The following is a 23,692-nucleotide window of genomic DNA, read 5'->3' as shown; positions in this document are numbered from 1 at the left end:
ACCTATTTCCTTTACCTTTATTAGAGATGAACAATGGAGGTATCCTTGAACCCCTGGGGGATAATCTCCTCTTGCCATATAGCCTGGAAAATTTCAGTTAGTTTTTGTATGAGTAGTGGACTCCTTGCCTTGTAAACCTGAGCTCTGCCACATGAAAGGAGACTAACGGCATTCAAAACCTCTTCTTCAGTTGGAAGTTCAGCTAGAGAGGGACTGATGTTAACTTCAGGTAAACAGTCAATGACTTCAGCATTGATTGATGATGGTCTGTTGAGAACACCACAGAAATGTTCAGCCCTCTCTAGAATCTCTCTAGAATCATATCCTTATCACTAATGTAGTTCAGTGTAGTTCATATTTTCACTCTCTTGTTACCCCAAGCACTTGGCATAGTACCTAGCATATATATGTTGACTGGTTGATTGAAGATAGAAAGATTATTATCAAGAGGAATGGGGAATGGGAATAAGGGAAGGTTTCATTTAGGAGACAGCATTTGACTTGGGCTTTAAAGATAGGAAGAAATTTGATAAACGAGAGAAGAAGGTGAAAATGAAAGGTTTGGGTTCTTTTAGGAAGACTTTAATTCCTTTTCTAAGCTGATAGAAAGCAGTCTCAAATACACTCCACAGACCTTTTTGTTCCACTTTCTTCTTCCTCATTTCACTACTTCCTGCCTTCTTCCTTTCCCTTCCTTGAGGCATGCAGGGTATAACCAAATTCTGTACTACAATGATCATCATTCTCCTACCTACAACAGCAGTAGTGGAATACGCAAGGTCCTAAGTCTAGTTCTCGCTGTTAGACTCAAAGGCCTTTGTTCCTAGTGAGTAGAGGGACACTCTGCCTCTTGCCTTACTGGGTTGCATGGATCTTCTAAGAGTCCATGGAAGAAGATATTCAAAGCTACCCTGAAGTGAGTGGTGATGAGAGGGGAGAAAACCATTCAAGTTCTTTTCTTCTTATTTCAAACGTAAGGAAGCATAACCTGCAACTGGACAAATCCAATTTTAAATGAAAAATGATCCTAACATAGAAAGTAACCTTAAAAATCTTAACTTACCCCAAGAAGTTTTGATGTTCTCTTCATTTCTTCTTTATTCACTTGAATTTTATGGGTTTCCATCACTGAAATTCACATAACAAAATAGGTACTATTCATATACATTAACAAATAACTCTTGAAGTTATCAGTTTAACTCAATGTTGTAGGCAGGAAAGGATCTATACAGGCATATTCCACATAATATTTAGTTGGCCAAAATCTTCTCACAATAACATCTCTCAAAGTCCTTCATTTGACCAAGCATCTGAGATACAAGTTGTATGGCTGGTCACAATCTGAGCTAGTGCTTGTGTCTCACTGTTCTTAACTTGCCCGAACATTAAGTTGCTGATAAAACTGATCCTTAGACTGATGTCATTTAGAAATTGTTGATTAACCTAACATAGTGTTTTCTTCAAACCTAGTGGCCTTAAGAAGGATGGGTATTTCTGTATAAGCATATATCTTTACAGTCAGTATGTAGTTGCCAATAAGGAATCAGTGGTTAAAAAACTTTTCACCCACCTCCACAGGCACAGTTGCTGAAATTCAGTTCCAGACTACACTCCTCTACATGTACAGTGTGAACAAGAGTAAAGCAGATGAAGGTCAAGGAGGTAGAGAGAGAAAATGAGGCTTTGCAGTAATTCTATAAGAAATAAAGACAGCTCCATTATGCTCCCTAGTGGAAAAGAGGAGCATAAACAGTTGGGGAACAAGGAAAGATAAACTGGACTAATAAGAGTTAATCATGTATGTTTGAGAGATAGTAGAGGACTTGAAATGAGGAGTTCTGGTTCTGACTCACAGCATGTGAAACACTAGCCAAGTCATTATACTTTTCTGAGTCTCAGTTTCCTCATATATAAAAAGAGAGTAAATCATACTTGTACTACCAACCTTACAAGGTAGTTGCAAAGAAAGTATTTTGTAAACTTTAAAGTACTTTAGAAATTAAACTATTCTTATTGCAAATATAAGAAGATGACCCTTTCCCTGGCCACAATACAGCAGGACAGTCATAGACCAAGGACAGGGGTGGGAAACCTGCAACTTCAAGGCCACATGTGTCCCTCTAGGTCCTCAAGTGTGGCCCTTTGACTGAATCCAAACTTCACAGAACAAATCCCCTTAATAAAAGGATTTGTTCTGTAAAATTTGGGCTCAGTCAAAAGGCTACACCCAAGGACCTAGAAGGCCCACATACGGCCTAGAGCCCACAGGTTCCCCACCCCCTGAACCAAGAACAACACATTGGGGTATTTTTTTTTCCATTTCTGTCAGCTGTCTAAACAAATCAGAGGCTATAAAAGATCCAGAACGTGAAGAGATTTTTGAACACAGAAAGTCAAAGAAGGAAGAAAACTTAAAGAATGTCTAGTCTATTGTTTTACAGATAACTGAGGAACACAGGAAGGCTGTTTTCAGTTTCATCAGCACTTGAGATGACCTACTGAAATCATCCTTCCTAATGAAAGGGAGAATTAGACCCAGGTGATTCCATTCACTTCAACAAGCCCTTACTATATGTCAGGCACTGTGGCTAGGCACTAGGGATACAATGACAAAAAAGCCCCCAGACAGCTCACATTCTAATGGGAGAAAACAACATAAAGAGAAATGCAAAATATAAAGAAATAAAAACAAAATATATACAAAGCACTCGGGGAGGGGGAACAACTAATACTTAGGAGAGTCAGAAAAGAGCTCTTGTAGGTGGTGGTGCTGGAGCTGAGCCTTGAAGGAATCTAGAAATTCCAAAAGGTAGAGGCGAGGAAGGAGAGCATTCTAGGCATGAGGATGGGAGATACAATATCATGTATGAGGAATAGCAAGTACTCTGGTTTGGCTAGAATGCAGAGTCTACGAGGGGGGATGAGGTATGATTAATTATTCCTAGAAAGATAGGCTGAAGCCAGATTATGACAGATTTTAAACATCAAACAGACAAGTTTGTATTTTAACCTGCAGGCAACAAAGAATCACTGAAGCTTCTGAGCAGGCAAATGACCTAGTCAAATCTGTGTTTTAGGAATATCAATTTTGCCACAATGTGGAGGATGAACTAGAAAGGAGAGAAGCTGAATCTAAGAACAGTTAAGCAATAATCATAATATATGTGAGATTTCTGAAGTCTCAGTTGTAAAACATTTTTCTTTCAATTTTATCTTCTTACCTGCCAAAATGGGTATCAGAGGAAGTTCCAAAGTATAAAATAATTGCCACAGACCACAAACCTGCATTGTAGGAAAAATTCACAAATATATTACTTGCTTTTTATTGCTATTAATGTACTTTACAGTAAAGTACAGTAAATGTTGAGAGAGATATTAAGACAGCACTACAGTTATCATTCTAAAGAGAAGTTGCAAACTAAAGGGAATTTCATATTTTAATAACTGGGGCAAACAATCTAAATACTACATAAGAAGTTTCAGCTAAAATGGAAACCAAATTTCAGTGGTCTTGAGTTCCCCCAAAACAAAATGTCTGACTGTTCATTTCAGTTCTATTTTATTTCAATGTCTCTACTATCAAGATAAGCAAATACATATCAGGTGGAAACTACTATCTAAGCAGAACCTTCAGGCAAGGGGTCTATAGAAGGAAAGCTGTTTGTTTTTCAATCCACGGAACAAGGTCAGGTTCTTTCTGAAACCTTTCCTTGGGGACTCCAGGATTTAAATTTAGATCACCATGGCCTACTTATTCAGTGCCATACCAATTAAACTACCAAAAAATTATTTTATAGAGTTAGATCGCCATAGCCTAAGATTTTCTGGGTCAGCTGGGTGGCACAGTGGATAGAGCCTGGAATCAGGAAAACCTGAATTTGCCCTCAGACACTTACTATTTGTATGACCCTGGGCAAGTCACTTAACACTGTTTGCCTCCATTTCCTAATCTGTAAAATAAGTTAGAGAAGGAAATGGCAAACCACTTCAGTGTCTTTGCCAAGAAAACCCCAAATGGGATCATGAAGAATCAGACACAACTGAACAACAACCAAGCCCAAGGTTTAATTTATATTTTCAAAAGACAAAGTTAGGAAATGTTAATTCTCACATTTTATGTCAATGGCAGTATCTGAAATGAAGCAACCTATTAAAAAATTTCCTTACATTTTAAGCACATGGCAAAGAATAGATTTTAATAGATTTTAGGGCACTAAACATTATTGGAATTCTTTTCTTTCCATAGAAACAACATAACTCACTTATCTTCTAACTTAATATCTTACCATCCCTGCCCCCTCCTTTGTCATAGGACAGGGATGTTACTGTATCTTATATCTTACTATCTTATCATCCTTCACATTCAAAGATATTGTAGGTGATAGGTGTTAAAAGGGGAGTTGAAAAAACAAGCATCTTCCTCACTTTCAACTAAATTAATTAATGATAAAAATAATAAAATTCTTGCCTTTAATTTAGAACAAAGATCCACTGTAAGTCTGTAAAGGATCCTCAAATCTGAACATAGGTTCTGATGAAAAAATTATAAAATAAATAGGTAAACTTGACAGCAATATTCATCCCAATCTAAAAGGCTATACAAACCTAGAAGACATATTAAAGAAAACATTTCCCTCCACCTGACAAAAAAAAAATGTTACTAGCCTGAAAATTTTCTCTAGCATGTCTGCATCACAGCAGCTATCAATGAAAGTCCAGTAACAAAAATGAGAGAGGCAGGGCTCTTGCCAGTCATTGCTCCAGAGTGCAGAGCCTACCAATGGGCACCTGCTGCAGCCACAAGGTGATTGTGAGGCAAGGGGAATAGGAGACAGTCAAAAATTTTCCCAATGGTCAGTCAATAAATATTTATTAAATACTTACTATATGCCAGGCATATGACTAAGTGCTGGGGATACAAAAAGGTAAAAATTTTAAAAAAATTTTTTTAAGTCCCTACCCTCAAGGAGCTCACAATCTAATAGGGAAAATAACAAGTAAACAAATTTATACGAACAAGCTACATACAGGATAAATAAAGTAGAAAAATTAAAAGAAAGAAGGCACTAGAATTAAGAAGGGTTAGAAAAGGCTTCCATAGATGAGATGTTAGCTGAGACTTTAAGAAAACCAAGGAAATCAGTAGGCAGAGATGAGAAGGGAGAGTATAACACGCATGGGGGACAGTCAGAGAAAATGCCGAGAGTCTTCTCTGTTGAACAACAAGGAGGACAGTGTCACTGGATCAAAAAGTACATGACGGATAGCAAGTGTAAGGATACTGAAAAGGAAGGAGGGGGGCTAGGTCATGAAGGAATTCGAACACCAAAAAGAGGATTTTGGATTGTATACTGAAGGTGTTTCTTTCTACAGGAATAGGGAAGATAGATGGGTTTGGAGAAGATGAAGCTCACAACAGATTAACTTCATTTTTTTCTGTAAAACATGAGGCAAGATTCTCAGCTAAGAAGAGAAGGGGAGAGGAAACCACTATGGGATATGCAGTTGGAAATGGAGGAACAGTAGGACTGCCTAGTAGTAGTGGGGGTTCAGTTGAGGTTATGTAGCATAAATTTGTAGTAGACCCAGTCAGAATGGCTGCATGATTTTCTTCACTTTCGTTTAGCAGCACATGAGGAGTGAAAAGCAGCAAATAAACCTCCAAGACTGACGTTCAGCAAGGCACAATCAGAGAAATGATAAGGCAGTTAAGGACTTAAGACAGGAGGGCAGTGTAGAGTTGAATTGGTTCACCAAGGGATCAAGATGGGGTAAAGAGAGAGTAGCTTATACAAGGGAGACGGCCTGGGAAAGAACTCGGGAGTAAAAGGCTGTATGTACAAAGAGTGGAGTTTGGTAAAGGAAGGCAGAGGGAGAGATGGAAAGCCAAAAGCCAACAGATTATGGTTATCCTTATCCTTATCTTGGATAAGGAGATTTCAGAACTCTTGAATTGGTTGTTAATAATTTGCAATTCTTATTTTGAGAACAGATGTTCCTTTGACCACTTATTCACTGAGATATGGTTCTTGGTCTTATATGTTTGTATTAGTTCCCTAAAAATCATGGATTTCAAACCCTTATCACAGATATCTGATGGAAGATTTTTTTTTCTACATTGACCACTTTCCTTCTTATTCTAGTTACATTGATTTTGCTTGTTCAAAAGCTTTTCAATTTCACATAATCAAAATTATTGATTTTATATTTTATCTCTATCCTTGTTTGGTTAAGAATCTTCCCCCAAGAGACAGCTGTGAAAGGCACACGATAGTTTATTTCTAATACTTTCTGGTATGGACTTAACATTTTGGTGTTTGGTTTTTTAAAAAAAAAATTATATTCTAAGTTTTCTTTTTTTTTCCATACATACAAATTTATTTATTTTTAGTTTTCAATATTCACTTCCACAAGATTTTGAGTTCCAAATTTCTGACCCCTCCCCACACCCCAAGATGGCATGCATTCTGAATACCCCTTCCCCTGGTCTGCCTTCTCTTCTATCTCTCCCCCCTCCCTTCTCTTATCCCCTTCCCCTTCTATTTTCCTGTAGAGCAGGATAGACTTCTGTACCCCATTTCCTGTATTTCTTATTTCCCAGTTGCATGTGAGAACATTTTTTTTAAAACATGTGTTTTTAAAACTTTGAATTCCAAATTTTCTCCCTTCCTCCCTCCCCACCCACCCTCATTGAAAAGGCAAGCAATTCAATATAGGTTATACATGTGTAGCTATGCAAAACACTTCCATAGTAGTCGTGTTGTGAAAAACTAACTCTATTTCCCTTAATCCTATCCTGCCCTCCCATTTATTCTATTCTTTCTTTTGACCCTGTCCCTCCTCAGAAGTATTTGCTTCTGATTACCCTCTTTCCCAATCTGCCCTCCTCTCTATCACCCCCCTGGTCTCTTGTCCCCTTCTCCCACTATTTTCCTGTAGGGTAAGACAGATTTCCATACCCAATTGAATGTGTATGTTATTCTCTCCTTAAGCCAAATCCTATGAGAATAAGATTCCCTCATTCCCTCTCACCTTCCCCTGTTTCCCCTCCACTATGAGAGACTTTTCTTTTGTTTTTTTTTGTGAGATAATTTACCCCATTCTACCTCTCCCTTTCTTCTCCAAGTATCATCCTCGCTCATCCCTTAATTTTATTCTCCAGATATGACCCCTTAATCTTCAACTCACCCTGTGCCCTCTGCCTATCTATCTATATATACATACATACAATTTTTTTCCTTCAACTACCCTAATACTGACAAAGTTCTCATGAGTTACAAATATCATCTTTCCATGCAGGAATGTAAACAGTTCAATCTTAATAAAGTCTGTTATGATTTCTCTTTCCTGTTTACCTCTTCATGTTCCACTGGAGTCCTGTATTTGAAAGTCAAATTTTCTGTTTAGCTCTTGTCTTTTCATCAGGAATGCTTGAAAGTCCTCTATTTCACTGAATGACCATTTTTTCCCCTGAAGGATTATACTCAGTTTTGCTGGGTAGGTGATTCTTGGTTGTAATTATATTCTAAGGTTTCTTAAGTTACATGCCCAATTCATTGATTTGTTTTTTCCCTCTTTTATTGATGAAAGTGTTTAGTGATGTAAAATTTTCCCTAAGGACTGCTTTGACTGCATCCTAAGTTTTGAAATGTGGTTTCATTGTTGTCATTTTCTTTAATTTTCTATTTTTTCTATGATTTCTTTTTCGATCTACCAATTCTTCAGGATTGAATTTATGGCACTACCATCTCAGTTACTCATGACAAACTTAGTGTCATCCTCAACTCCCCAATCTCACTCACATATCCAATCTGTTGCCAAATCCTTTCTTTTCTACCTCCACTTCATCTCTTATATACAACCCTGACTCTCCCCTCACTCAGCTACCACACAAGTTCAGGCATTCATCACTTTTCATTGGACTACTATGATATAATATTAATACAGTACAGTATAACATACAGGTATATATAGTATAATATAGTATTCCTGCCTCACCTCTTCCCACTTCAATTTATGCTCCACTCAGCTGCCGAAGTGATTTTTCTAAAATATAGATCTGTCCAAGTGCATTTAAAGATCTTCACAATGTGACCCTTCCTACTTTTCTAGTCTTCTTACACTTTCCTTCTTCTAAGTAATCTATGACCCAGCTACAATGAGCTACTTATTATTCCTCGCAAAGGACACTCCATCTTTCTCTGTGATTTTCACTGACTAGAATATTCTCCCTCTTCACCTCCACCAATTAAGTTTCCCTGGTTTTTTCCAGGACTTGGTTGAAATCTCTTTTTCTATAGGAGGTCTCTTTCCTGGCCACAGCAGTGGCAGTACCTTTCCCTCTGAGACTGTCTTACATCTTCCAGAGGACAAATAATAAAGCATGTTATTATACACCTCCTGAAAGAGGGGATGGAGTCAGGGCAAAGAATAAAACATTTTTTGAACATAGTCAACATGGGAATTTGTTTTGATTGACCATGTATAAGTGTTACTTGGTTTTGGTTTGGTTTTTCCAATAAAAGTGGAGGACAAAAAATATTTTAATAAAAAAAATAAATTTTTAAAAAGAGATTGCTTTATAACTGCTCTGTATATATGTATCTTATATGTACCTAGTTTTATGTCACATCCCCCATTAGAACATGAGTTCCTCAAAAGCAAAGACTGTTTTTGCCTTCCTTTTTATCATTTTGTTTGGAATTTTTCTATTGTTTCTGTAATTTGTTCTCCAACCCACTACCTCCTTATAATTAGATTATTTAGTCTCTAAGTAATTTTTAATTCTTTCTTGAACATAATTGTCATTGCATTGTAGTCAGTTAAGGATGTGTTTAATATTTCTGGTTTTTTTGCATTTCTCTGTGAGGTTTTATGCCTTAACATATGGTAAATTTTTGTAAAGGTTCCATGTATAGCTGAAAAATAGGTATACTCCCGTTATCACCAGAGAGCTATAATATCTAACATATCTAAAATTTTATCCAGGTCCTTAATTTCTTTCTTGTTTATTGCTTTGTTAAACATTTCTAGGTATATAAGAGGTACACTGAGACTCTCTACTATTGTAGTACTGCTGCCTGTTTCTCCTCATAACTCATTTGATTTTTGCTTTCAATATTTAGATGTTATGCCATTTGGTGCCTATAAGTTACGTATTAACATGAATTCATTGTTTATGGTACGCTTAAGCATACTGTAGTTCCCATTTGTATATTTTATTTGAATATTTTTATTGTTGCTTTGTCTGAGATTATGATTGCTAACTCTGCTTTTTGAGCTTACCTGAAGGATAATAGATTTTGTTCTCCCTCATTTTAACTCTGGGTGAACCTTTCTTTTTCAAATACATTTCTTGTAAACAACTTATTGCTTGATGCTGCTTTCTAATCCATTCTGATACCTTCATTTTACGGATGAATTCATCACTTTCACATTCATGGTTATAATTGTTAACTGTTTTGATTTCCCCCCATCCTATCCTATGACAAGTTTCCATCTCTTTTCCTTATCCCTCTCTTCCTAAAGACGATGTTGAGAAAAGAGTGTGTACAATCATAATGATCTATATTTTATGCAACATGCTACCATTCCATTACTTTTCTTCTCTTCTTATTATCCAGTTCCTGATCACAGGTTCTTACTCTTTTTTTTTCTTCCATTTCATCCTCACTTCATATTCTACCCTCTGAAGATAGAGTTGTTTTTTTTTAACTAATTCCTCCCTAAAACTACCCTTCCTATTACTCACACTTACCCTACCCCTACTTGATTTCCTATTCCATTTAACATATTTTTACACAAACTCTTGTGTGTGTGTCTGTGTGTGTGTCCCAACTGGGAAAAAGCCATAAAAATAAGTGAATAAGTAATATATAAAAAGCCATAAAACCTTAAACTCTATGATAGGTCGAAGCCCAAACATGGTGACCTGTTTACAATCATAACTCAGATACTGAATTATATTTTAAACATTGAGTCATAACTTAAGATACTGTGACCTATGAAAGCCAAAACAAGAATATCACGGGCCATATGTGACTGGGACATGATCAATACACAAATTTATGTTTGGGCATAACTTTGGCTTAACCCCCAATCTCATTACTAAGCAGAAAAACAAAAATATCCAATCAGTAGTGATGCATTCTCTAGCACCTCCTGCCTTTGTCTGTTTACTATAATTACCACAGGGATTTTTGAGGGTTTTTAGCAGGGATCCACTGAATTGTCTGGCAGCTGCCCCAGACTGCCCCTGCTTTGTAAGTAATGATTGAGTAAACTACCACCTATAATCAATATGGAGATACTTGGCCTCTTCCTTTGGTATCAAAAGAACATCCCACGATTATAGGGGACATACAGGGTTCCCCAGTCTCTGGACCTATTTGATCTTTTGTTCAAATAAAAATGAGATCCATGTGAAGCACATTCCCTTACCCCTTCCTCTATGTTTATAGTCTTTTTTTTTGGCTCACCCCAATTATGGGAGCTATGTTCTGCTGCCTTCCTCCTTTCTTCCCTAGCGTATTATCTTTTCTTTCTCTTTTCTTTTTTCTCTTAAGATCATCAAAATGTAATAAAAACTATGTCCACGCCCTCTGCCTTATTTACTCTATGATCCATGAAGACATTAGGATTCTTTAGACACTTGTTTCCTCTCTCCCTATTAAAATACACATTTCATTATTATAAAGTCTCTTCCAGTTACTCAAATGTATTAACTTTTATATGTTTCTCTTGATCCCTGTGTTGCATTTCAAAGTTCTAGACTCTTTATCAGGATTATTTGGAAGTCCTCTATTTTATTTAAGTTATACTCGACTTTGCAGGGCTTTAATTCTTGTTTATATGACTTTATCTTTTGCCTTCTGTCATGCTATATTACAAGTTCTCCTGTCCATTATGGCAGTAGCTACCAGATCTTGCTTGACACTAGCTGTGACTCCCTGGCATCTGAATTCTTTCTTTCTGGCTAGTTAAATAGTACTTTTTCTTTGATTTGAAAACTCTGGATTTGGGCTGTGATATTCCTAGGAGTATTTATTTTGGGGTTTCTTTTAGGAAGTGGTTAATGGATTCTTTTCTCCTTTCACTTTGCCCTCTGATTGTAAATAGGTCTGGGCAGTTTTCATTTATGACTTCTTGATATATAGTATCTAGGCTTTTTTAATGGTGGAGGTTTTCTGGTTAATATCCAACAATTCTTAGATTCTTTCTCTTTGGCCTGTTTTCTAGGTCATTGCTGTTTGATAATATATATAGTTTCTGATGCTTTTTAGTATTTTCACTTTGATCTAATATTTATTGTTGTCTCATGGAATTCCTGATTTCTATTTGGTTCAACCTAATTTTTAAGGAATTTGTTAATTGAGTAATAGTATGTACTTCCTAAGCTGTTTCCTCTCAAGTCTTTCCTCTATAACTTTCACTTCTTTTCCAATTCTTTCCTCCAAAATTCCATTTTATTTTTATGATCATTTTTAAACTCTTGCTTCATTTCTTCCAGAAATTCCAATATATCTTGTGGCACATCCGTAAATTCCTTTGAAGTGCTCTGGTTTTGATGTTACTAAATTATTCTCTTCTTTTGGGTCTTTTTTTCTTGGGCATCTTCAGTTTCAAAATATTTCTTGATTATCAATATTTTCTTCAATTTATCTACTATTCTACCTATCTACTCATTTTTCTGAATTAGGACTTTAAGCCAGGGTCAGGCTCTGCAAATTTCTGGAAAGAATGGTGAGATTTTTTTTTATATTGATTTCTATCACCTGGTGTCTGCCTAACATGTTCAGTCTATATGAGCTGGTCAGTGCTCCTGGGGTGTATACCTGGGCAATCTAGACAGGAAGTCTGAGCTAAGGCAACCTATATGTTGCAGTTTGATCACTTCCCTCCTGGTCTGAGCCTAGTAGGCCTGAGCCCTAGCTTCAAATCAGAGGACACAGCTGCCTGTTTCAGGAACCCTTGGTTAGACCCTGATCTGAGCTCCTTTCTCTTTATACCTGGTACAGAGTGCTAGCCTTACCTTGGTTGTCTGTAGTTAGAGAGCTAGAAGGCATTCATGCTTTGTGCTCTAGAATAGGCTTTTCTGGTTAGACCCCTTCTCTATTACCCACAGGTTTCTAGTTTTCTTTTTGTGTGAATTAACACAATGCACTTAGTTATGGTTTCTCTTGATTTTTAAAAATTATTTCTTGGTTCCATGTTCATTTTTATCCTTTTTGAAATAGTTATGAAAGAACTGGGCTTTTCTGCTTCTACTTATTTGGTCATCTTGAGCTAAACTTCAGAGCACACTTTTTCAAACACAGTCAATATGTGATTATTTTGCTCAATTGTACTACTTTGTTATAATGTGGGGAGGAAGTAGTTGCTTCTATTTAGCTGGAGAAGAAACTGAAGTGACAATGATATAAAAAGAAAATTGATAAAATGTCAAAACACCAACACTTGATCTCACCAAAAAAAAAAAAATTAGAAGTCATCTAGACCAATGTCTCCCAGCTACTATTCATAGGATGGCACTCATCCATGGCATGTTTGTTTGTTTGTTTTTACCAGTCTGTGAAGTTTTTAATGCCATGGTTCCCATCTCTTAAAACCTACAAACTGCAGAGGAAAAAAAAAGAGTCCTTCATCCCTTTCCTCTCCTTTTTCCTCCTTCTCCCAAATCCACCTTCTTCCTTCTCCCTAATTTCTTATGCCCATCCCCTAAACTGAGACTTTGATGGGAGAAGTAGTCTCTTGGTAGGAGTATATTTTGGGGTAGAAACTACTGATCTACTTAAAGCATCAATCCATCTACAACCTTTCATTCAATGTGAGATAGTACCTGTTTATCTAAATCATAATCTTTCGATAAAGTTTATCTGATTCTGAAATAACCAGAAGGGATCATATAATATGGGGGCACTCAAAGTATTCCAGTCACCTGAAATTAAAAACAAATACAATTTGCCTAACTGTTGGCATTCTCTTGCCTAATGTGCTTGGTTTTCTACTCTGAAGAAAGCTACTGTAGGACATATTACTTCTCTTAACGATATATTTACAGAGGGGTATGCTAATGACCCCTTGTCAAATGATACAAGATTACTCAGGGATGATTTATCTTAATTTTTAATTGATATTCACCTTCTAATACAGGTCTATCCATAAGAATCTTGAGAATGACATGAAGCTGGAACTCTAATATCTCTTCCACCTCTTAAGATTCCATGATTCTATGAAGTAATTACTTAATCCCCCTCTTGGGGCTAAGGAGAAGTCTAAAAAGTGATTTATCTCTCTCTTACAATCATCTATTTATATGCAAATTTGTTTTTAAATCTGTGGCTATTTTAAAATGACTCACCACCATATTGTGTGAAGAACCTCCATTTGTATTATTCATTTTCATTGTGACTGATTCTTCAAAATATTTCCTTACTAAATCTTCAAAGGAGAAAAGAGTATCACTAGGATCAAGAAGCCATGCTGCAATTCTGGGATCTAACACCACAAAATCAGCAACTGAGGAAAAAGAAGAGGAAAAAAGTTATGCAGAAAGTAAAAAAAGAAGAGAGAAGCACAAGGAATAAGGAAGTTATCAATTTACCTTTCAAGTTTCTGAAAGGCTATTAAATTTGTTAACAAAGGAGAAATGTTATATTGCTGAAATTCTAGTCTCTTGTGATGAATGTAATTTTGTATATTTTTGTATACATGTGTATATATGAATACATACACATGTATATGTATACACATGTATAGGTATCTATACATACGTGTGTACATACCTAGTATATTTATAGATACCTATACATAAGTGTATGTATATACGTATATACGTGAATGTATGTATATATATATATATATATATATATATATACACACTCCCTCTATCACCAAGAAAGTGATCTCTGATATTATTAAACTAATTTTATAGGTATAAACTAACTCTGTACTGCAACCTTTTTCCTTTTTTGAGCTATCTCCTTACTTTTTCAATTATCAAGAATCATCTTCCTCTCTTCTCTATCAAAGACCTTTTCTGGTGAGTGATCTGAAGCACATTCACAAGTCATAAATGAAAGAAAACAGCTTAAAATGTCAGAAGTACTTTCATGCTGAAGGGGAACAAAGCCTTAATCTAAAATTAGATTAGTTGAGTTATAGAGAAGAATAAAGAGGAAGGAACACTAGACTCAACGTCAGAAAACTAGGATTGAAGTCTAGTTCTGTCACGTGATAGCACTCTACCCTTTGGTAAATCACTTCACTTCACTTCTTCAAGATTCAGTATCCTAGTCTGTAAAATGAAATTAATAATAATATTTGAACTACTTACTTCAAGGAAATATTATGTGAAGATCAGGTGAGACATAAACATTTTGCTGAAGCACTGTATTGCAGTAGAAAGAGCTTGACTTAAAGTTATCAAATCTGGAATCAAATCATGGCTTTCACATTTATTCTGTAGGAATATGTGGAAGAATGGATTGACCTCTTTAAATCTAAGCTTCCTCATTTGCAAAATGTGGATAATATTAGTTGTACAACCGGTCCCATAGAGTTGTGAGTTGCCTTGCACATAGAAGGTGCTTAATAAATGCTTGTTGAAGAGGGCTGTATGTTGTAGTAGAATAGCAGTAGGGGGGACAGAGCCAAGATAGTGAAGTAAAAGCAGTGACTTGCTTGAGCTCTCCCCCAAACCCCTCCAAATACCTGTAAAAAATTGCTCTAAATAAATTCTACAGCAGCAGAACCCACAAAAAGACAGAGTGAAACAAATTCTCAGCCCAAGACAACCTGGATGGTTGATTGGAAAGGTCTATTACACCGGGCTGGGAGAGGAGAGCAGTTTAGCATGGGCACACAGGCAAAGACCAGGCCTCAGAGAACCTGGAACAGTCCTCAGGGGATTGAATCAAGGGGAGCTGTGGCAGTCTCCAGACTTCTCAACCCACAAACACCAAATACAACTTAGATGGTCAGTAGGAAAGGTCTGTGACCATAGTCAGAGAGAAGCTCCATCTAGCCCCAGTCCCAGCGCAGCCCCAAGGCATGACTGCTTCCAGAGCTCTCAGCCCACAGACTGAGCGGGAAGCCAGTGGCTGATCAGAGGAGGATTGCAGAGGCCTCTTTGCTGGTGCTGAGGCAGGATTCTCTTGCTTTGTCCATACTTGGATCTGGGTCACAGCTCTGGGTGGCAGTCCAGGGGCAAGAAAGTACACTGGTGTGGTGGAGCTTGTGGTGGTGGTGGTACAGAAGGAATCCTCCTTACAGTTCCAAGGCAGAAAAGAGTCCTTGTGGTCACTCATAGAACACAGCACAGGCCAGGAAAGGAGTAAACACCTCGCCCTTGATTATACACCTTGGAAGAACTGAAAATTTACAGGTCCCTAGAAGTATCTCTGAAAACAGCTGCACGAAACCCCCTGAAGCTTGGGACAGTACATTCTCCACACTGGAACCAGACCCCTATCTTAACATAAGCAAACTGCGCAAAAATAGGCAGACCATAGAATCTTTCTTTGGTGACAAAGAAGATCAAAACATAGGACCAGAAGAAGACAATAAAGTCAAGCCTCCAAGAAAAATGTGAATCAGTCCCAGGTCATGGAAGAGCTCAAAAAGGATTCTGAGAAGAGAAGTAGAGGAAAAACTGAGAGTGATGCAAGAAAATCATGAAAAACAAGTCAACAGCTTACTAAAGGAGACCCAAAAAATAATGAAGAAAATAACACCTTAAAAAATAGCCTAACCCAAACGGCAAAAGAGGTCCAAAAAGCCAAAGAGGAGAAGAATGCCTAAAAAGCAAAATTGGCCAAATGGAAAAGGAAGTCCAAAAGCTTACTGAAGAAAATACTTCTTAAAAGTATTAAAAATTAGAATGGAGCAATTGGAAGCTAGTGACTTTATGAAAAATCAAGACACTGTAAAACAAGTTCAAAAGAATGAAAAAATAGAAAACAATGTGAAATATCTCATTAGAAAAACAACTGACCTGGAAAATAGATCCAGGAGAGAGAATTTAAAAATTATTGGACTATCTGAAAGCCATGATCAAAAAAAGAGCCTAGACATCATCTTTCAAGAAATTATCAAGGAAAAACGCCCTGATATTTTAGAACCAGAGGGCAAAATAGAAATCGAAAGAATCTACCAATCATCTCCTAAAAGAGATCCCCAAAGGAAAACTTCTAGGAATACTGTAGAAAAATTCCAGAGTTCCAAAGTCAAGGAGAAAATATTGCAAGCAGCCAGAAAGAAACAATTCAAGTATTGTGGAAACACAATCAGGATAACACAAGATTTAGCAGCTTCTACATTAAGGGACCAAGGGCTTAGAATTTAATATTCTAGAGGGCAAAGGAGATAGGATTACAACCAAGAATCACCTACCCAGAAAAACTGAGCATAAGCGGAAAATGGATATTCAGGGAAACAGAGGACTTTCAAGCATTCTTGATGAAAAGACCAGTGCTGAACAGAAAATTTGACTTTCAGATATAAGACTCCAGAGAACCATGAAAAGGTAAACAGGAAACAGAAATCATAAGAGACTTATTAAGGTTAAACTGTTTACATTCTGCATGGAAAGATGATATCTGTAACTCGTGAGTCCTTTGTCAGTATTAAAGTAGTTGGAGGGAAAAAAATTATATGTATGTAGATAGATAGATAGACAGACAGACAGATAAACAGAGGGCACAGGGTGAGATGAAGATGAAGGGGTGATATCTGGAGAATAAAATAAAGGGGTGAGAGAGGATTATATTGGGAGAAGGAGAAAGGGAGAGGTAGAATGGGGTAAATTATCTCACATAAAACAGACTTTTGCAGTGGAGGGGAAATGGGGGAAGGTGAAAGGGAATGAGTGAATCTTATTCTCATTGGATTTGGCTTAAGGAGAGAATAACATACACACTCAATTGGGCATGGAAATCTATCTTACCCTACAGGAAAATAGTGGGGAAAGGGGAAAAGAGAGCAGGGGAATGACAGAGGGGAGGGCAGACTGGGGAAGGGGGTAATCAGAAGCAAACACTTCTAAGGAGGAACAGGGTCAAAAGAGAGAATAGAATAAATGGGGGGGCAGAATAGGAGTAAGGGAAATATACTTAGTTTTTCACATGACCACTATGGAAGTGTTTTGTATGACTACACATGTATAACCTGTACTGAGTTGCTTGCCTTCTCAATGAGGATGGGTGGGGAGGGAGGAAGGGAGAAAATTTGGAACCCAAAATTAAAAAAAAAATTTTTTTTAATTGTTTTCACATGCAACTGGGAAATAAGATATACAGGAAATGGGATACAGAAATCTAACCTGCCCTACAGGAAAACTTAAGGGGAAAGGGATAAGAGAAGGGGGGGAAAGACAGAAGGGAGGAAAGGTTAGGGGTATTCAGAATGCATGCCATTTTGGGGTGGGCAGAGGGATGAGATGCGGAGAAAATCTGGAATTCAAAATCTTGTGGAAGTGAATGTTGAAAACTAAAAATAAATTAATTAATTAAAAAAAAACAAGAAACCCTAAAAGGAAAAGTCCAAGTCATAGCTAAAATCCAGAGCTTCCACAGCAAAGAAAAAATACTGCAAGCATCAGGAAAGAAGCAGTTCAAATACCAAAGAACTACAATCAGTATCACACAAGACCTGGTAACTTCAGCTTCAAATGAAAGGAGATCTTGGAATACAACATTCAAAAATCAAAAGATGTAGGCTTATAACTACAAATCACTTACCCTGAAAAGCTGAGTATAATCCTATAAAGGAAAAAATAAACCCTTAGTGGAACAGAAGATTTTAAAGCTTTCCAGGTAAAAAGACCAGAGCTGAGCAGGAACCATGAAACAAAAACACAAGTGTACAGAGAAACCTAAAAAAGTAAATTAATTTAAGCAATTAGAAGGAGATTAATGATGATGTAGTGCTGATATTCTAATGGGGGGAAAGAAATGTGTCCTTTTAGAACTGTAATACCTTTCAAAGAGTATTGAGGGAATTAACAAAATCAAAGAGGGAAGGATTAATTGTGTTCTAAGGGCCTGAAGAGGGTAAGATGAAGGAGGGTAATAGGAATACAATAGTATAAAAAGAAGAAGAAGGCATTAGAACTTGCTATATCTTATAATTGGGGTGTATAAGAAGAAGAGCATAGAAACATAGAGGAAAGGATGGGAGAGTAGGTATCAAGTGAATATCACTCTTGTCTGAAACTGGCAAAGGAAGGTTAAACACATAGTTTTGTGTAGAAATACATCGGGGAAATACAACAAAGAAACAAGCAGGCATTGGGGTGGGAGTTAAAAGGAAGGATAATTTTAGGAGGACAAGTACAAGCAAAACAACTTTCTGATTTTGAAACAGAGATTTTTTTGAAGAACTGCCTGGGCCATTGGTGCTTACTTCAACCCAGAGAGCTAGGCTCCTGACTCTCTGGACTTTTATCCCTTCTCCCCACACAGAGCCCTTCCCTCTCTCTAGCTCCTTTTCATGTGTTCTCTTCCCCCATTAAGGTAGGAGTTTTCTTTAGTACTTGTATTTGTATTTCCAGTGCTTAGCATGGTGCCACATAATGTTTAATAAATAATTTTTAAAAGAGATATGACATAGAGATTGAGAGTTTCATATCGGATTCTCATTTTATGTTCTGCTATGTATGGAAACACTCTTTATGTTTAAATTCAGAATAAATTCTACCACCACCCCACCAAAAGCCTGCTAAAAAGCATGGAGATAGGAGATGGGATAGTGTGTGTGAGAAAAGGCAAATAGGCAAGTTTGACTGGAAAACAGAATACGTGAGGGAAAATAACATGCAATCAGTCTAGAAAGATAGGTTGAAAACATTTTGACGAATGTTAAATGCCAAACAGAGGAGTTTATATTTTAACCTAAAAGTATCAAGGAGTCACTTAAGCTTCTTGAGCAGGAGAGTAACATGATCAGATATGTGCTGTAGGAATATGACTTTGGCAGCTCCATGAAAAACAGATTGAAAAGGGGAGAGATTAGAGACAAAGAGACCAGAACAGGGCCTAAACAAGGGTAGTGACCATGTGAATGGAGAGAAGACAATAAGCACAAAGGATACTACACTGGTAGAACCAACAAGATTTGGCAACTGATTTGATATAGGGCATGATGGGAAAAAAGTGTCAAAGTTGTGAATCTGGATGACTAGATAGTTGAGTCTTTGACAGATAGAAAAATTAGGATTTTAAAAGATAAGTTAATGAGTTTCACTTTGGACGTGTTGAGTTTGAGATGCTTATCAAACATCCAGGAACAGGTGATCAACAAGCACGTAGACACGCACATCTGGAGCTCAGGAGAGATGAAGCCTGGTTATGCAGTTTGGGCAGCTGTTTGCATAAAGATAACCAAACCCATTTTAAAGCCAATGTCAATAAAGAATAGACAGAGAAGATCAGACAGCACAGGGCAGAGCCCTGGAGTACAACAATATTTAGGTGATAAGAAAATGATAATGATCCAGCTCTTTAGCTGCTCTGCCACTTACTAACTGCATTACCATAGGCAAGGTGCCTTGTGGTCTGAGACCAGACGCTTTCCAAGGAGCTCTGACATGAGTTATTAGCTGATATCTCAGAGTAGATAGCTCTTTTTACATATGTGAAATCATAGGATCATAGATTTAGAACTAGGAGGAATTGTAGACCATATTAAGTCCAACCTCTTCATTTTATAGATGAGGAAACTGAGGGTTAGAGAAATCAGGTGACCTGTCCAGAATTGCCCAGCTACAAGTGTCTGAGATAGGATTTAAACTCAGGTCTTATCCAAGTCCACCACACAGCCTCATCTAGGGTCTTTTACACAGCAGTTACACAGCAATTCTCCACTAACTGGACTTCAGCATTTACCAGAACATTCCATTCCCTGACCATCCTGATGAGAGTTAATCTAAGTATTTAGATTAACTGCACTTACCTTGTTTCCAATGACCATAACTGCCACAAACTTGGAGCACTGTTTTCACAAACTCTTTAGCATTAAAGCATACAACAGTATATTTAGATTTTAGTATTTGAAACAGCACTGTTCTGTAAGATAAAAATGATGTGATTAATTTAGTCATTAATTTAAATGCCTATTTATTTAAAAAATGTTAAAATTGTATCACAAAATTTTGTTTGTTGTTGTTCAATCAGGTTCAAGTCTTTGTGACTCTGGGTTTTCTTGGCAAAGATACTGAAGGGGTTTGAAATTTCCTTCTCCATCTCATTTTACAGATAGGGAAACTGAGGCTAACAAGGGTAAGTGACTTGTCCAGGGTCACACAGCTAACAAGTGTCTGTTGCCGGATTTGAACTCAGGTGTTTCTGAGTTCCACTGTATCTACTGTATCACTTAGCTGCCCTAGGGGAAAAAAATCTGGGAGCTATTAATTCTAGCTTAATTACAATTATAATTTTCCTTAGCCTCTGTTTACCTCATTTTCCTCACCTGTAAAATAGGGCTAACAACAGCACTGACCTCCCAGGGTTGTTGTGAAGATCAAATGACATAGTTGTAAAGTGCTTAGCACAGTACCTGGCACTATGTTAGTTACTATTATTTTAAATCTGGAAGAAACCTTGAGGATCATCTAGTCTTATTCTCACATTTTAGTAATAAAGAAACTAACGCCCAGTCAATTAACCAATAAGCATTTATTAAGCATTTTACTATGGGCTAGGCACTATGCTATGTGGGGGGATACAAAGACAAAAAAATGAAATAATCTGTGCTCCCAAGGAGCTTACATTCATTCTGTCCTGGGAGATACACATTTAAATAGTTACAGAATAAATACAAAGAAGTTAAAGACAAGCCAGTTGGTAGGGAAGGAACTAGCAATTGTGACGATCAGGAGTTTTTAAAGTGAAGGACTCTGCAAGGCACAGAAGAGGAGGCAATAGAGAACCATGAAAATGATTTTCCTGAAGCACAGGTCAATTCAGTCATGTCTCTCTGTCTGTCTCTCACACACTCACACACACACACACACACACACACACACACACACACATCCCCTCTTCAATTAACTCCAGTGGCTTCCTGCGGCATGCCTCTAGGATCAAATGTAAAATGCTCTGTTTAGCATTCAAAGCCCTTAGTAACCTAACCCCCTCCTACCTTCCCTATCCTCTTCCACCTTTATTCCCTAACACATGCTCTTTGAACCAGTAACATGGGCCTCCTGGATATTCCACAAACAAAATACACCATCTCTTGTCTCCAGACATTTTCTCTGACTGTCCCCCAAGCCTAGAATACTCTCCCTCCTTTCTCTGACTACTGACCTTCCTGGCTTCCTTTAAGTCCCAACTAAAATCTCCTACAGGATACCTTCTCCAGCACATCTTAACCTTGGTGCCTTCCCTCTGTTAATTATTCCTATTTATCTTGTATATAGCTTGCTTCATATAAATCTGTTTGAATACTGTCACCCCCATTAGATTGTAAACTCCTTGAAAGCAGACACTATCTTTTGCCTCTTTCTGTATCTCCTATGCTTAGCAAAAGGCCTAGCACATAGCAGGCACTTAAATGTTTATTGATTGAGTGAGTATGTTCCAGGCATGGGGAACAGAAAGTGCAAAATCATAGACATAGGAGATGGAATGCCATGTGTGCAGAACAGAGAAAAGATCAGTTTGGAAGAACCTCAGAGTACAAGAAGGAGAGGAACATATAATGAAACTGGAAAGACAAGATAAAATCAGGTGGTAAAGGACTTTAGCAACCAAATAGAAGAGTTTGCATTTTATCTTAGAGGCAACAGAAAACAACTGAAATTTATTGAGAGAGATGTGACCCAGCTGTGGTAGAGTCCAGCCTAAAACCTATGGCCCCAACTCTCCTTAATTATTAAAAATAAACTTTAATTAACATTTCTTTCATATTCTTATAGAGCATATGGTGCTATAGAAAGTACTCTTAAAATAGTCAATTCTGCTTTAAAAGGATAAAAGATATGTCGAATGTAATAGTTATAACAGTAAATATAAACAGACTAAAATTCTGTAAAAGTTATATATAGGCTGGTTAAAAATTAAATGTCAATAACATGTCTTCCTGAAACACTTAAAAAGGGGGGGGGAATGGTCAATTCTGCTAATCAAGGGCTATCTAAATAAGTCATTGCTAGTAGCTGTTTTAGAATGTTTGTCCCCAGAGCCAGATTTTTAACATACAAAAAAATGTAACATGATTGACTCTATTATATTTCTCCCATTAGGTACCCAAAGAGGGTCGAGATATCCCTTTTCTCTGCCATTGGCTCAAGTCCCCGCTTCCTGTATTCCCCCATGTGTTGGAGACCAGTGTGGTTGGCACCTTCAGTCCCATTTAACCACGTAACATGTAGCTTTTACACAGGAATATTTACTTCACTGATGTAGCAAGAACATACATACAAACATTTCTCCCAAACATCTCTGGAACGTATTCTCCTCTCAGTCTCTAGGGAAGTGGCTTTGAACTTCAATTCAGTTCCTACATATCAATGGTGCCACTAAGTTCATGTCTACATGCAGCACAATTGTTGGATGAATACTTCCAACGGGCTGAAGTACTGAGGGTTGCTCCCACAGATCACTATGTCTTCCTCAGGGTGTTGACATTAAGTTAGCTCCAAAACCCGGCCTGGATTCCTGGACTCCCAGATACCAAATGCTCACACTCCTTGCCACTGAAGGTTGAACAATCTACCCACTTCACCAGATCTATGTGTGAAGGAGTCACTGAGATCCTCCAGAATTGAAGGAAGAAAAAAGAGTGATGGCCAAAGTTAACTCAGACCTTTTGAAGACATTCACTTTTCTGGCTACACAACCAACTGAAAAAACTTCCTCTTAACCATTTGGTAGTCCAACCAGAGCCAGACACAGAAAGGCCACCTGTGCACTTTCCTCACATTTCATCACAGTTCTTCTGGAAGCAGCTCCTTAGCTTCCTCTCCATGGAGATGCCATCATAGCAAGTCTGCATTACAAGAAAACAATTCACTATTCTATTATTCACGTCTATTATCTTTACTAGTTCACCATGACTATTATTCCTTGTTATTCGACCGTTCCGTTGTGTCTGTCTCCGTGACCCTGTGGACCACACTGTCAATGTGATTTTTCTGGCAAAGATACTGGAGTGGTTTGCCACCTCCTTCTCCAGTGGATTAAGGCAAACAGAAAGAGAGGTTGAGTGACTTCCCCAAGGTCACACAGCTAGTAAGTGTCTGAGGCTGCATTTGAACTCAGGTCTTCCTGACTCCAAGCCCAGCACTCTATCCACAGAGCCATTTAACTGTTATTCCTTAGCAACTGAGAAAAATAATAAAGATTCAAATGACACAATCAACAGCACTAAGATAATTTTATCTCCAGATTTTTTAAAGTAAAATAAAAACTTCAAAAGTTCTGGACAACAGGATAATTTATTTTTAAAAGTAGTTTAAAAAAAAAGACTTGTAAAAAGAAGCATGGGAAGATCCATATCAACCGAGGCAGGCTAAAATAAACAGAGCCAAGAAAACAATATCCACAGTAACTTTGTTGTTGCTGCTGAGTCGTTTTCAGTAGTATCTGACTCTTCATGACCCCATTTGGGGTTTCCTTGATACTGAAGATGGTACTGAAGATACTGAAGTGGTTTGCCATTTCCTTCTCCAGCTCATTTTACAGATGAGGAA

General features: G+C 37.4%; 1 protein-coding gene across 1 annotated transcript in view; it reads right to left on the bottom strand.

Moving 5' to 3' along the window:
- POLN (DNA polymerase nu) overlaps positions 1-23,692 on the bottom strand; it is a 329,088-nt gene that overhangs the window by 277,558 nt on the left and 27,838 nt on the right. Inside the window, exons 5-8 of the mRNA XM_078148556.1 lie at positions 19,951-20,063; positions 13,361-13,518; positions 3,222-3,282; positions 1,064-1,128 (exon numbers count right to left, since the gene is read on the bottom strand). Coding sequence (XP_078004682.1) covers positions 1,064-1,128; positions 3,222-3,282; positions 13,361-13,518; positions 19,951-20,063 — 397 coding nt within the window. The remainder of the gene's footprint in view (positions 1-1,063; positions 1,129-3,221; positions 3,283-13,360; positions 13,519-19,950; positions 20,064-23,692) is intronic.

The sequence above is a fragment of the Phascolarctos cinereus genome, unplaced genomic scaffold (assembly GCF_003287225.1).
Source record: "Phascolarctos cinereus isolate Bilbo 61053 unplaced genomic scaffold, phaCin_HiC Scaffold_9;HRSCAF=440, whole genome shotgun sequence".
Lineage (NCBI taxonomy): Eukaryota > Metazoa > Chordata > Mammalia > Diprotodontia > Phascolarctidae > Phascolarctos > Phascolarctos cinereus.
The sequence above is the reverse complement of the archived record's forward strand: the minus strand, read 5'-3'. Positions and strand labels throughout refer to the sequence as shown.